This window comes from Dasypus novemcinctus, chromosome 1 (genome assembly GCF_030445035.2).
Source record: "Dasypus novemcinctus isolate mDasNov1 chromosome 1, mDasNov1.1.hap2, whole genome shotgun sequence".
Classification (NCBI taxonomy): Eukaryota; Metazoa; Chordata; class Mammalia; order Cingulata; family Dasypodidae; genus Dasypus; species Dasypus novemcinctus.
In genome coordinates, this window is record NC_080673.1 from 182354992 (window position 1) to 182368214 (window position 13223).

Here is a 13223-nt window from a genome sequence, read left to right on the forward strand (position 1 = left end):
CAAAACTATTAAGGCGTGATGTAAGTTACTAGTTAACTGTCTAGTCAGAAGTCCAACATCAAACTTTTTTAATAGAAAATACGATACTTTTCCTATTAAAGAGTAGCATTATTGTTAACAACTTAATTCTTTTTTTTTTTTTAAAGATTTATTTATTTTTAATCCCCCCACCCTCCCCAGGTTGTCTGTTCTCTGTGTCTATTTGCTACGTCTTGTTTCTTTGTCCGCTTCTGTTGTCATCAACGGCACAGGAAGTGTGGGCGGCGCCATTCCTGTGCAGGCTGCACTCTCTTTAGCGCTCGGCGGCTCTCCTGACGGGGCACACTCCTTGCACGCATCAGCACTGCGCATGGGCCAGCTCCACACGGGTCAAGGAGGCCGGGTGTTTGAACCGCGGACCTCCCATGTGGTAGACGGACGCCCTAACACTGGGCCAAATCCGTTTTCCCTTAATTCTTAATATTATTATTCTCACCACTCTCTAAACATGCATGTTCCCTAAACAAATGTGAAGTTCTCTCATCTATGATACTAGTATTATTGACCTCTTCCCTCATTCTTTCTCTCCACCACAAGCAATTCCTTAACAAATACTATCAATTGCACTTCCAGGGTGGCGGACTTGGCCCAGTGGTTAGGGCGTCTGTCTACCACATGGGAGGTCCGCGGTTCAAACCCTGGGCCTCCTTGACCGGTGTGAAGCTGGCTCAAGCGCAGCGCTGATGCGCGCGAGGAGTGCCCTGCCACGCAGGGGTGTCCCCCGCGTAGGGGAGCCCCACGCGCAAGGAGCGCGGCCATAAGGAGAGCTGCCCAGCACGAAAGAAAGTGCTGCCTGCCCAGGAATGGCGCCGCACACACGGAGAGCTGACACAAGATGACAAACAAAAAGAAACACAGACTCCCATGCCGCAGACAAAGAAGATGCAGCAAATAGACAGAGAGAACAGACAAGGTGGGGGGGAATAAATAAATAAGTAAATCTTTAAAAAAAAAATTTGTGCTAATTCCTATGTCTCCATTCCCTGGTTTCATAATGTTAGAACAAGCTCTCGTTTATGCTTACACCCATAGCTCCTACTAACCTTATGTAGCAGAATGGACATGCAGCAAATAGCAATAGGCGTAATACATTTTTATGTGCTTTCATTTAATTCTCACTAACAACCATTAGAGGTTGGTACTATTCCTAACTAAGAAGAACTGAATCTTAGAAAGTCACAAATAAGACTGTGTCTTGCCTCTAGTAACACAATGATTCGTTAATGTTTAAAGATAAAGAGACCCACATTTAAGTATATAATGAGGCCATATGCTGGTATTCAAACCATTTATCTTCCTTGCCTTCCCAAAATAATGACCCCCCCCCAATTCTCTGACAAATTATCTTCCATTTACATTCCCCACTAAACAACACCTATCATCTGAAAATTTATTTAATGTTTCAGAAATATTATCTCTTACTTATGAACTGTTTCTCAGCAAATCAAAACTGTTGACACCCAAGGATGAAATACTGTAGTAATACAAATAGAGAATGTGAGGCAATGCTATAAGGTTAAATAAGCCAGGAAAAACTGATTGAGCTAACAACTCTACAGCTTAGTCAAATCTAGAGCCTTTAACAGATTATAACTAAGTATCCCAGCAATGAAGACCCAACTTATTTTCACAATGATCTGGAATTGCATAGTGAAATTTTAGGCTATAACTTTTTTGCTGGTCAGATTTTTCAACTTTGCAAATTACTGAAAAAACAAACAAAATAAAAGCACAACTGCACATTAGAGAAATAAGCCAAAGTTATAAGCTATTATTATTCACATTAACTTACATCATGGAATTGTAGCTCAAACTATAATATGATTTGGATGAACTATTTTTAATTAAATGACAATTATGAGCAAACTGATCTGGAATACATAAGTTATTTTCTACAGTGGAAGAAAAAGGTTGTAAATATTGTACCCCAAAATGAGCTGATGTAAAATTTACAAATTGTACACTAGGGGCCAGGGGATGGGGTATGATGGAGAAACTATTCTACCAAATCCTAATAGTTAAAATGATAGTGATTAATAACCCTCTCACATTACTAAAACCCTATATATCCTTTTCATGAAGAACGTCCTGCAGGAAACAATGATCTAAGTTATAATTGCTACTTGCTCAGCAATAGCAATCTGTAATGAGGCATGTTGACATTAAAGGATAATCCACATTTTTGACAGATTCTATGAAGTAGTAGTATCATGGTCTAAATAGGTGGCAATGAGCAATATACCTAAGAAGAGGCCTTAGAAGTTTATATGCCTTCAGGTAGTTTTTTTGAGATAACCTACATACTACCATGGCACATCTCCAGTAATTTCATCCAGGCAATTATTTATTGCAATAACAATTACCAAATATTAATGTAAGACCTTTTACGTTTAAGCCAATAATAATGCAGTTAACAAATTAGCTAGCTAACTGTGCTTTTACAATGTTCAAAATACTGGTAGCAGCTCCTGGTGTGACAAAGTTTAAGACTGAATGAAATCCTTCAGTATAAATTTGAGTTCGGAATAAAAATCAAGGTTGAAGGGAAATCATTCTGATTGTTCATTTTTTCCCTGGATTCCATCAATGCCTTGGCTCCAGGATTCCTCAAGAATTAATCTTCTGGTTCTGGTCATTATATTCAATAAGCTCTTTATTCTGAAAGAATAAAGTCCTGGGTCTTAACTTTTGGACAGTGTTAGAGGACCTCAGTTTTATGCTATTATAGCATCGTCCTCCCTGATCCTTGCACATATTTATTTGGTCAGCTCACTTCTACCTGAACTGCCTGTATCCCTAACTCAAAAGCACTATTCACATATTATTCTTATTATTCTAAATAGAATGTAGAGCAAAATTATTTTGTTTGTTCAGATTGCCCATAAATAAGAGGTGGAAGAGAAAGAAAGTGGGTACACGAGAGCACAATAAAAAAGAAGGAAAAAGATTGTTTGAGGGAAGTGGGGGGGTCAGAGGCACTGGTTAAGTGAAATAAAAATAAAAGCAAGCAGTGGAGTGTCTAGTGGCCATAAAAGGGCAACTATCCACCTCCTAACAAACCAAACCTGGTCAATTCCAAATACGGAAATGTTTTAGTTGAATACTGAGTTTTTCTTCTGTGGAATATGAGCACAGATCACAATCAGTAACTTCCTTATAAATAATCTCACACTTGGATATCTAACCATTGTGAGAAAAATCTGTTAAATTATTATGTAAACTATTCGCAGGTTTTTGCTCCTCAAATATTCAGATCTTTCTAACAAAGAAACACTGCAGCAGTTTCACAATTATTCTGGAGTTTTGGTCTCCATATCTATAAAACTGGAAAGTTAATTTTAACGTAAAGGGACACCTCTGAAATACTACTGTATTTCAGTAAATGTTAGTTATTACACAGCTCAGGTTGTCTCTGCCTTTTATTTACCAACTGCCAACTCACAGAAGAACTTAGTGATGACAAAATTGTAGAAACTAAGGTCATTTTCAAAGTTAAGATCACTTCCTTACATATCCAGTCATTTTATTAAGACAATAAATTAAGAGGGTGGTAAATAAGAGAACAGCCTGGTCTGTCATGATAGGATAGATGCATGCCTTAAATACCTAGTATTATGAAAAATGAAGTTCACCCATTCAAGAAGTACTTACTGAGTACCTGTCACTGTCCCAGGGGCTGGTGATACAGCTAAGTCACAAAAGTAACCAAGAGTTCTGCTACATTCTCTAATGGGACAGCAAGAATCTCCCTAGTATGGGGTGGGTGCCTAGTGAAGGAAGACAGACCATTGTGCCAGGCCCTTGATATTGATGATTGTGCTTATGAACCTTTTCTTTTGAAATTGAAACTTAGCCTAGTATCATATGTTGCCTAATGAGGGCCTCCTTGTTGCTCAAATGTGGCCTCTCTCTAAGTCAACCTTAGCATATAAACGCACTATAATCCCCCCTCTGTGGGACATAACTCCCAGGGATGATCCTCCCTGGCACCAAGGAATTATTACGAAGTGCTAACTAGCAATGCAACTGGAGAAAGATGCTGACCATAAAGGGAAAATGGTAAATACAAATGAGTTTTTATGGCTAAGAGATTTCAAAGTGAGTGGAGAGGACATCCCAGAGGTCACGTTTATGCATGTCTCAGCAGGATCTCACTGACTGCCACAGTGAACAGTGCCTAAGATAGTGGGGTTCCTGAGGGTTCTAGAGACATCCAAACACTATAAGCAGGGCAGATAGCTCAGGAGTTTGGCGCCCTGTCAGTGAGCCTTACCATGGAATTTATGTGCCCCAGTGTGACAAGTTGGACTCATTTGTGGTTTCCCTTCACACAGCTCTTCTGCCTCTTCTATTTGAACCTACAGTTAGTACTACTCTTGATAGGTTTATGTCCAAGAGACTTAAATCTTTGATCCAGCCATGTGCCATTTAGGCCCTGAACCTCAGCAGAGTTGCAACACCTATTCTCCAGTTCACTGTACTCACCCAGGGACAACTAACAAGGTGATGATGATGGACAACCACCCCCCCAAGGAACAGAGTCTGCAACTGCAAGCAAGACAGCCCCATCCATCTGCCCCATGGAATCTAAGCCCCCTCTCAGTTAGAGACAGAGTTGCATCACCATCTCCAAATCCTCAAGACTGGGGAATGCACAATATACTAAAGTAGACTTTTATTCTAGTATAGATTTATTATTATTCTAGCAATGGAAGAACTTTTATCATTGATGTGGAGGCAGTGGCCACTGGAGGTTCTGAGGCAGGAAGGGGGAAATATAGGTATAATATGTGGGCATTTTCAGGACATTGGAATTGTCCTGCATGAAGCTGCAATGATGGAATATAGGCCATTATATATTTTGTCTTAACCTACAAAATTGCGCAGGACAGAGTGTCAACTATAATGTAAGATATAATCCATGGTTAGTGGCAATGCTTCAATATATGTCCATCAACTGTAACAAATGTACCACACTCATGAAGGAAGTTCCAAATATTGGAAAATGTGGGGGTGGGGGGAGTGGGGCATATGGAAATATATATTTTACGTAACACTTATGTAATCTAAAGTTTCTTTAAATAAATAAATAAATGAATAAATAAAATACTTTATATCCTAAAAAAAGAAAAGAAAAGAAGAAAAACCTGTTTCATATGAAGGAGGGAGGGGAAAGAGAAGAGATTGGGACCTAGGGCAGGGACTGAAAACTGGCTCTCTGGAGGGAAAAGGCAAGTGTTTATTTCAAATGAATCCTTTCAGGGGTTCCTACCTGCTCCAAGTCACTCCAATTTTATATACATTTATATTATCTGTCCTTGTCCCTGGGCTAAAATTTCTCACAAGTTAAGTTTTTCCATAGGAATTTCAACAATAAAAGAGTTTAATAAAGCTAAATCTCATGGGCATTTAATCTAGCTACTTAGCTAACTACCACCAGCACATGTACATATAACATTTATAAATATATTCCTATCATCTTCACTGCCCATTGTTTGTGATAAACCAAACAAAAAAAACAATCAAAACAAATATTTTGAGGGAAAGAGATGTGGCTCAATCAGTTGGGCACCCACCTACCACATGGCCGGTGGGGATGGGGGGGTGGGGGGAAGAGGTCCCAGGTTTGGGTCCCCATGCTTCCTAAAAGAAGATGAGCAGATGCTGCCCCTGCCACAACGAGCAAGACACCATCCCAACCGCAAAATAAGCTAGATGTTGCCCCCACCACAACAAGCTAGACACTGCTCCCACCACAACAAGCAGATGCCACAAGTCAGCAGATGCCACAGCCTGCAGGGAATGGTTGTGGCTCAGGCTGCTGGGCACTTGCCTCTCATGTGGGAGGTCCCAGGTTTAGTTCCTGGTGCCTCCTGGAAGGTGAGCAAACAGTGAGCAGATGGATGGGAGAACCATCTGGGGGAGGGAGGGGAAGATAAATTTTAAAAAGAAAAAGTAAGTCAATAAATAAATCTTTAAAAATATATATATTTTGAAAAAGTTCTCTCCCCCTCCCCACTCTAATAGTTATTCCCCAAGAATTATTATATAAAATTAGGGGGAAAAGGGAAAACAGACATGTGGTCCTTCCCTAAGTAGCACATTTTCAGTCATTATTTCTAAAGATGTTAACATGTTAGTGGTTAAGGTAAACCCCCCACCCCAAGACTTGTAGCAAAGATCAACTGGCATTATCTTATTTGCAGCTCCTCCATCAGCTAACAGAGCCTCACAGAGTTCACATGGCAACATCATTGATAAGGTCTTCATAATGAAAACGGTATTCCATTTATAAGCAACAAGCTTGGTATTTCGGAAAAAGGACACACGCACACCATCCTGTTCATTTATGTATTCTTCTCATAATCCCCTAACAGTTTAATAGTACAAGATACACTGATTCCATTATATTTTTTAAAGGAACAGATCGCTTGATCATGATAATTACTGACAGAATATTCTAGTTTTCAATTGGGTTCACACTTGAGATGGAATTGATAAAGTACTCTATTATAACCCAGTTCCTACAGACATCCAACATAATACTGTTTTTCAAAGTAATAAAATACAAATTAGCCTCAGAATATTCCTAATGCCAAAAATACTGCTCAAACATTTTGAGCTCAAAACATAGCTCAAAACATTTTGAAAATTTGAACACCTTTTTAAAATAATCTCAACCAGCTAATTTTCATTCTTGGAAGGTGATTTTAATTTCTATTTTAAACAACCAAAGTATACTGGAATCATATCTAATAATTAATGGAGTAATTTATGATATGCTATCTTCTGATCCTAGATGTGAGGGGGTTGGGGTACCCCTCTGGTCACTGATGTCAGTTTGCGGCCAATTTAATTAGAATGTGGTTTAGTTTCTTTCAAAATTACACTTTAGGAGGAAAAAAATCTACCAAAAGAAAAGATTAGTTGCTAGCATGCATGATGATAACCAAAGAAAAGGAACATAGCTTTGAAGAAACAAGTGTCACAAAGTGATGATACCATGAAACCTTGTACTCTGGGCACGATATAGCATGAGGTAGAAAGTAACAAAGTCAGAAGGGTATGGACATGTCTGAAGGGAACCAAATCTCTTATAATGATGACAAGTCAAACAATGCTATTGAAAAGAGAATAAAGAATTGGGTCGTCTGGGAAATGACAAGGTCTGGGTAGGGGCTGGGAGGAATTTGGGGAAACAAAGTAACAGAAAAAAGAAATTTAACTTTCCCACCATATGCTCTTACTCACTTCCTCCTCCACTAGCAACACATGCCTGCATACATCAGGGCAAATACAAGCAACCATCATCAGAGCAGCTAACCCAGTGCTCAGCTCATTTACTACTTTAGCTTCTCTGATTTCAAAACATGATTTACAAGGAGCATTAGTGGCATACTCAATTCAGAGCAGGAACTATGCACATTTAACTCAATTCACAAAGAAAGATGAACTTTGTTCATTATCTTTTGCCTTCTTATTTTGGCAAAGAATTTCTCCATTTTTCAACTCCCAAGTGTAGGAAACTGTACAAATTCCACGGCCATGAAACAATTTTACCAGGAGTCTTCACCCCCTTATTGTTTTCTAGGGAGGAGGAAATTGTATCTTAAACCATCTTAAAACACACATATGTTTCCAGTGCCCTGCTTTGAAGCCCTATTTAAAAATATTCACCAGCAATTCTTAACCATCCTCAATAAACCTATAAAGCAAGTATCTGCTGTTATGAGAACACTGGTACGTATAGGTAATAATCCCAGAAAAATAAAATTTTAAATATAAAAGAAATCCTCACAAAAACAGACACTCTAACATCTGACTAACTTGTTTGTAATATATCTGATTTATGCTTAATTACTTTTGCAATATTAAACATTATATTCACCTTCTGAACTAAAGCAGCACATAAAACATGAAAAAGTTCTAACATATAAAGAATGGAAAAGGAAATGGTTAGGTTTTAGCATCTATCATCAGTTTTTTGGTATACTTTTTAACTGCATGGGTAACCTTCATCAATGCAAAATAAAAATAAAGTCTTCCATAACTAGGAAAAAACTAATTTTTAAAAATCTTTGAGCCTTTAAATATTTTTGAAAGCAAACAGAAGAAAACATATGCACATTCATAAAACAGTAACACAACAACAACAAAAAATAAGGTTTTATAGCTAATTAACTACAAGTAAGATTGACAATACAGTCTTACCTATCTGAAGGCTTTAGTGACTGAGGTCAGTTTGGGCAATGTGGTTTTTTTTTTTTTTTATAAGATTTATTTCTTTACTTATTTCTCTCCCCTTCCCACCCCCTGTTCTCTGTGTCTGTTCTCTGTGTCTATTTGCTGCGTCTTCTTTGTCCGCTTCTGTTGTTGTCAGCAGGACAGGAATCTGTGTTTCTTTTTGTTGCATCATCTTGCTAGTCTGTTCTCCATGTGTGCGGCATCATTCCTGGGCAGGCTGCACTTTTTTTCACGCTGGGCGGCTCTCCTTATAGGGCACACTCCTTGTGCGTGGGGCTCCCCTACGCGGGGTACACCCCTGTGTGGCATGATACTTCTTGCACGCATCAGCACTGCGCATGTGCCAGCTCCACACGGGTCAAGGAGGCCCGGGGTCTGAACCGCGCACCTCCGATGTGGTAAACGGACGCCCTAACCACTGGGCCAAGTCTGCCGCCTGGCACTGTGGATTTATAAGAATGAGTTTCATCCACTTTCCCAGGTGATTATCACTAGGAACTTAGGTCTTTATGAATACCTAGGGCAATTGGTTTTCCAATATTTCTGTATGACAACTCACAGTAAAAAAATACATTTTACACTGCAATCTAGAACATATACATATCCTACCCTTGAAACAAAACTTTCACAAAACTATACTCTGTGACATATTTATAACATTTTCTATTCAGTTCCTTTCGGTTTCATTTATTTTTTTTTTAAAGGCAACTTATTAAATTGATTCCGGAGCTCACACTGGCAGTATGAATACCACTAACCTAGGAGTCGAAAAACACCATAATGAATGTAAAGGATAGTATACTAGGTCATCCTATTTGGATTAAAATGGCCTTGGTTAGTGCCACTCAAAAGCTGCTGCATCTCTGAAGGCGCCTAGCCTTTCTCATTCTTGTGGTGCAGTATGTCATGGATGGTTCCCTTTTTGGGACCACTTCCCACCATCTTTCTTTATCCTTTTAGTAGGACCAAATATCTTAAATTCTAAATAAGTTTATTTCTTCCAGAATCAATGCCTTCCAGATAAGGTATTAGACACATGGGGATTTCACCCAGGTCCAATCACAGTGCTGGACCCATCTTTCCTCAGCCTCAATAGAATAACCTGAGGGTTTTATACTCTGTTAGCCAGGGACTATTCCCCCAACCAGCAAGAAGCAGCTACAGAAGAATGGCCATCACCCTTCAGCTCCCCCATAAGAATAAGGGTGTAAACTCTCTGAGGAGGGAGCAGAAGCATGGTAGTATAGAGAAGATGAAGGAAGAAGTCCAGTCACAGCCTAGACCCAGCAGACAACACAGCTGTGAGACCCTGCCCAAAAACCTCCTGAAGGAAAGGTTGCTGCTAAAGAACAACGCCAGAAAGACCCCACAAGGCCCTGGCTATGAGTTCCCATTTGGAACTCTTTCCATGATCAAAAAGAAGCCTTGGATACCTTTTTTTAAAAGGCCTCACCACTGGCCCCCTTAGAGCTAAGAGGTGGGGCAACCAATCAGAAGAGCAAACAGGTGGGGCCTCTTCCCAACATTTGGAAAGGGGAGGAGTAAAGGTCTTAAAAAGGTCTTTAAAAATGCCTGAGGATTGTGTACATGTCTAGGATTGTGTACTCTTTTCTTGTTTCTTAATAAAGTCTTTACTCCCTTGCCAACACCCCCTCCCCCCCAAAAAAGGCTGCTGCTTTAATCTCCTATTCCTCCACTCAAGACGGTTTTCTGTAATAACCTCCACTTGTAACATAAAGGATCCCCTTTGAAGGTGGTATGGCACACGACATTAGAAGCCACATGTAATTAAAACCTATCCTGGTCACTTCTCAGCAAGGGAAATAAATATAAAACAATTATCACTTCTTAGGGACATCTTCCAACTAAGAAAGCATACACTTACTGGAACTAGAATGGCCCAATATAAATGTGTATTTTATTTTTTTAATTGAAATAAAGGTTTACGATACAATACTCTTTGTGACATTTGATAGCCTCTGATATTTTACTTTCTATTCTAATACATGTTTCAGTGCTGGTCATAATTCACTAAACTGATTTCTTGGCCTACTAATGAATGGGTTCATACCCGCAATTTAAAAAATACAGCCTTAGAGAACATAGAAATCAATCTTGCAGGATAAGAGGCCCATAGATAAATTACCAATCTCTAATGGCCACCCTCTTTTTTTCTCTTTGATGAGAAAAAGTCCAAAAAATTAAAAAAAGAAAAACAAAATGTGACAGTGAAAGAGAGATTCTGATTTCTAGCATTTAATAATCAACACATACACATACAAAAATCACACTATCACTCTAACATTGGTTTTCTACATGTCCAGTCCTGAACTAAGTGTGCATGTATAATGATATGTATCTTACTATATACAATGTTATACAATTACATAATATACCTGTGCAATTGTGTATTTTATATTGTAACATATGAGTTTTTAATAGTGTATGAATATATATATTACCTCTCCCCCATTCTCTCAACCTGTCAAGATATCAGAGAAAGAGTTATATTTGAAACATAAGTCAGGTGACCCCAAAGTGTAAACTCTTAACCACTAACCTACAAACTCTTCCAAATAGAACAGGAGTTCCCAACTCTGGCTATGAATCACTATCCTCTATGGAGTTAAAACCAAGCAGAGAGAGGCCCAAGTGCTACTCCAAAATGATCTTAAGGCTGAAGTAACAAATATTATAGAGAAGAATATTCTGAAACAACATAGGAATCTGCCACCATCTAAAACCCATTATTGTCAGAAATCTTTTGGAGGGGAAATATCCTGTGCCACAGGATGTGAAATGCCTGGTTGAACTGAATGCATGCCTTGGTTAATAAGCAGTTGAATTTACCCTGCAGCTTGATTAGATCTGTCATTATGGACCAGAATTTAATAAAAAACAGTTTTGTCTTAGGTTTAATAACTAAATTCCATAAAGAATTTAACTGCTGACAAGCCCAAAGGATCTTAATGTAAGGTAGCCTAACTGATAAATCCTGGACTGTACCAGTGTATTTCTATTAAATTTATCTACCCATGATTTAAATCTATTTTCCCAACATATTTGCCATCATAACGTAAAAAACAAAGAATTCTGAACCTGATGTAACATTAATGAATTCAGCATTCCCCATTTCACTACCACCTTTAAGAAAGCATTTAATAGCAAACAGAGTATAAAACTAGAAAGTTTCCAAGTTTCCAATAATTAAGAAATGCTTTTGACTACATCACTCAAAATCTTATGAACATAAGAGCCTTAATGATTTCTGACACTTAAATGAGTATTAAGAAGCCTAGAATTACAATTACTAGCAGCCACAAATAACTGTGGGACAACATACCACAAACACATAATGATTTAACTGTAACAAATACACTGGTAAACAAAGAGCAATCACACTATTAATAAAGTCACAATTTCCACTCAGTGAAAATTCCTTATAAAAGACAAAAACAAGCAAAAACTATAAATGACCCAAATAATTTTGTTTGGTCAAATTAATACCTCAACCAAAGAATTTACCCAACTGTTTCCTCTTCAGGCTACCATGAAATGACAGAAGAGAAACTAGTCTATGATCTAATCCAAAAAGGTAATTACAGATTAACATATGAATAATTCCTAAACTACTTTTTGGAAGATTTTACAGAAATTATATTATTAAAATCTAGAGGAAAATACCTACTAAGGGCTGTTATAACCTATCTCAAATGAGAGGGAAAAAAAGATTGGATCATAAAAAGCCTATGGTATATATTTTACATAAAATACTATTGCCATAAATCCATAACCACATCCATAATGTAAACATTAAAATATCTTAAAATATGCAATAATTAAATATAGTCATGGGCATTCATTCTAATTATGACCTTGGGTCGCTGGAGATTTCTAAAGCATACCTTTTAATCCATGCCATGGTACTTCAAGAACATGTTATGGTAAGCCACAGTTTGGAACACTTCGATGCACCTCAAAACACCTCAGCCAGTGTATCTGTATCATTCTCCTTTCCTTTTGAGATCATAATGGCTCCGAAGAACTATAATGCTTCCATCTGAATGATAGTCTCATAATTTCAATGACTTAAAAAACAAAAACAAAAAAATAAGGACTTAAGTGTTGGTATGTTAAACCACTGTGTTTATTTGCTGCCATGATTAAGTAAAAATAAAGAACTTCTGCTACTATTATGCAACACTGCCATTTTCAATGTCAAATCTTATATGAATGGGAAGGAGTGTAAGCTTCATTGTCAAGAGTTGACAGCCTTTGCTTTATTGAGATCTTACTTTAGAAACTCCACAAATTTCTTTGACCTACTGTTTCTTTAGTTTTCTTCTCAAGGAATGAAAATAATTTATACAACAGGCCTGAATATTTGATAGAAGCCAGGTTGGTTTCAGATAAACTATCCTATTCTGTGTTGAATGAGAGCTGGAAATATCCCACACCCCTGTATGAAATAGACATAGAAGGGGTTCCTTCAAGTATGGCTCTTCCTGGTGTTACTATTACTGTAACATTTTAGTTCCACGGAAGTCATTAAACTGAAAAGAGCTCTAGTTTCTAAAGCCTACTTCTATTAATATTAAATAAAGTTTTACTGCCTCTCTGGGATTGCCCTGGTATCAGTCAGTCCCTCTTCTTTTATCCTCCTACCCCCTTCTAACATAAAAACATTACGAAACAAAAATTCACTATTAAAATAGTATGATAAGGGGGGAGGGGAAAAAGACATGGTAAGAAGTACATGCTTTACACTTTAAATCTATTAAGAAATCACACTTCTTTTATTTGCAGTTATAAGAAAGAATACTCAAGCTACACAAAGAAAGCAAAACTGAAAACATCAATAAAAACACAGATACATTTACTATTATAAAGCAATTAAAGTATTTTAGGATGACTGATCAGGAAATTTTTAATAAAAACAA

The 13223-nt window shown here is 37.8% G+C and overlaps 1 protein-coding gene across 10 annotated transcripts in view; it reads right to left on the bottom strand.

Moving 5' to 3' along the window:
* RBPJ (recombination signal binding protein for immunoglobulin kappa J region) overlaps positions 1-13223 on the bottom strand; it is a 261397-nt gene that overhangs the window by 67718 nt on the left and 180456 nt on the right. For 5 of the 10 annotated variants that reach the window (XM_058300142.1, XM_012526475.4, XM_004461796.5 and 2 more), the window contains one exon: positions 12189-12371. The exons of the other annotated variants lie outside the window; for them this stretch is intronic. In XM_058300142.1, coding sequence (XP_058156125.1) covers positions 12189-12205 — 17 coding nt within the window. In that variant the 5' untranslated portion in view covers positions 12206-12371. The remainder of the gene's footprint in view (positions 1-12188; positions 12372-13223) is intronic. 10 annotated transcript variants of the gene reach the window in all.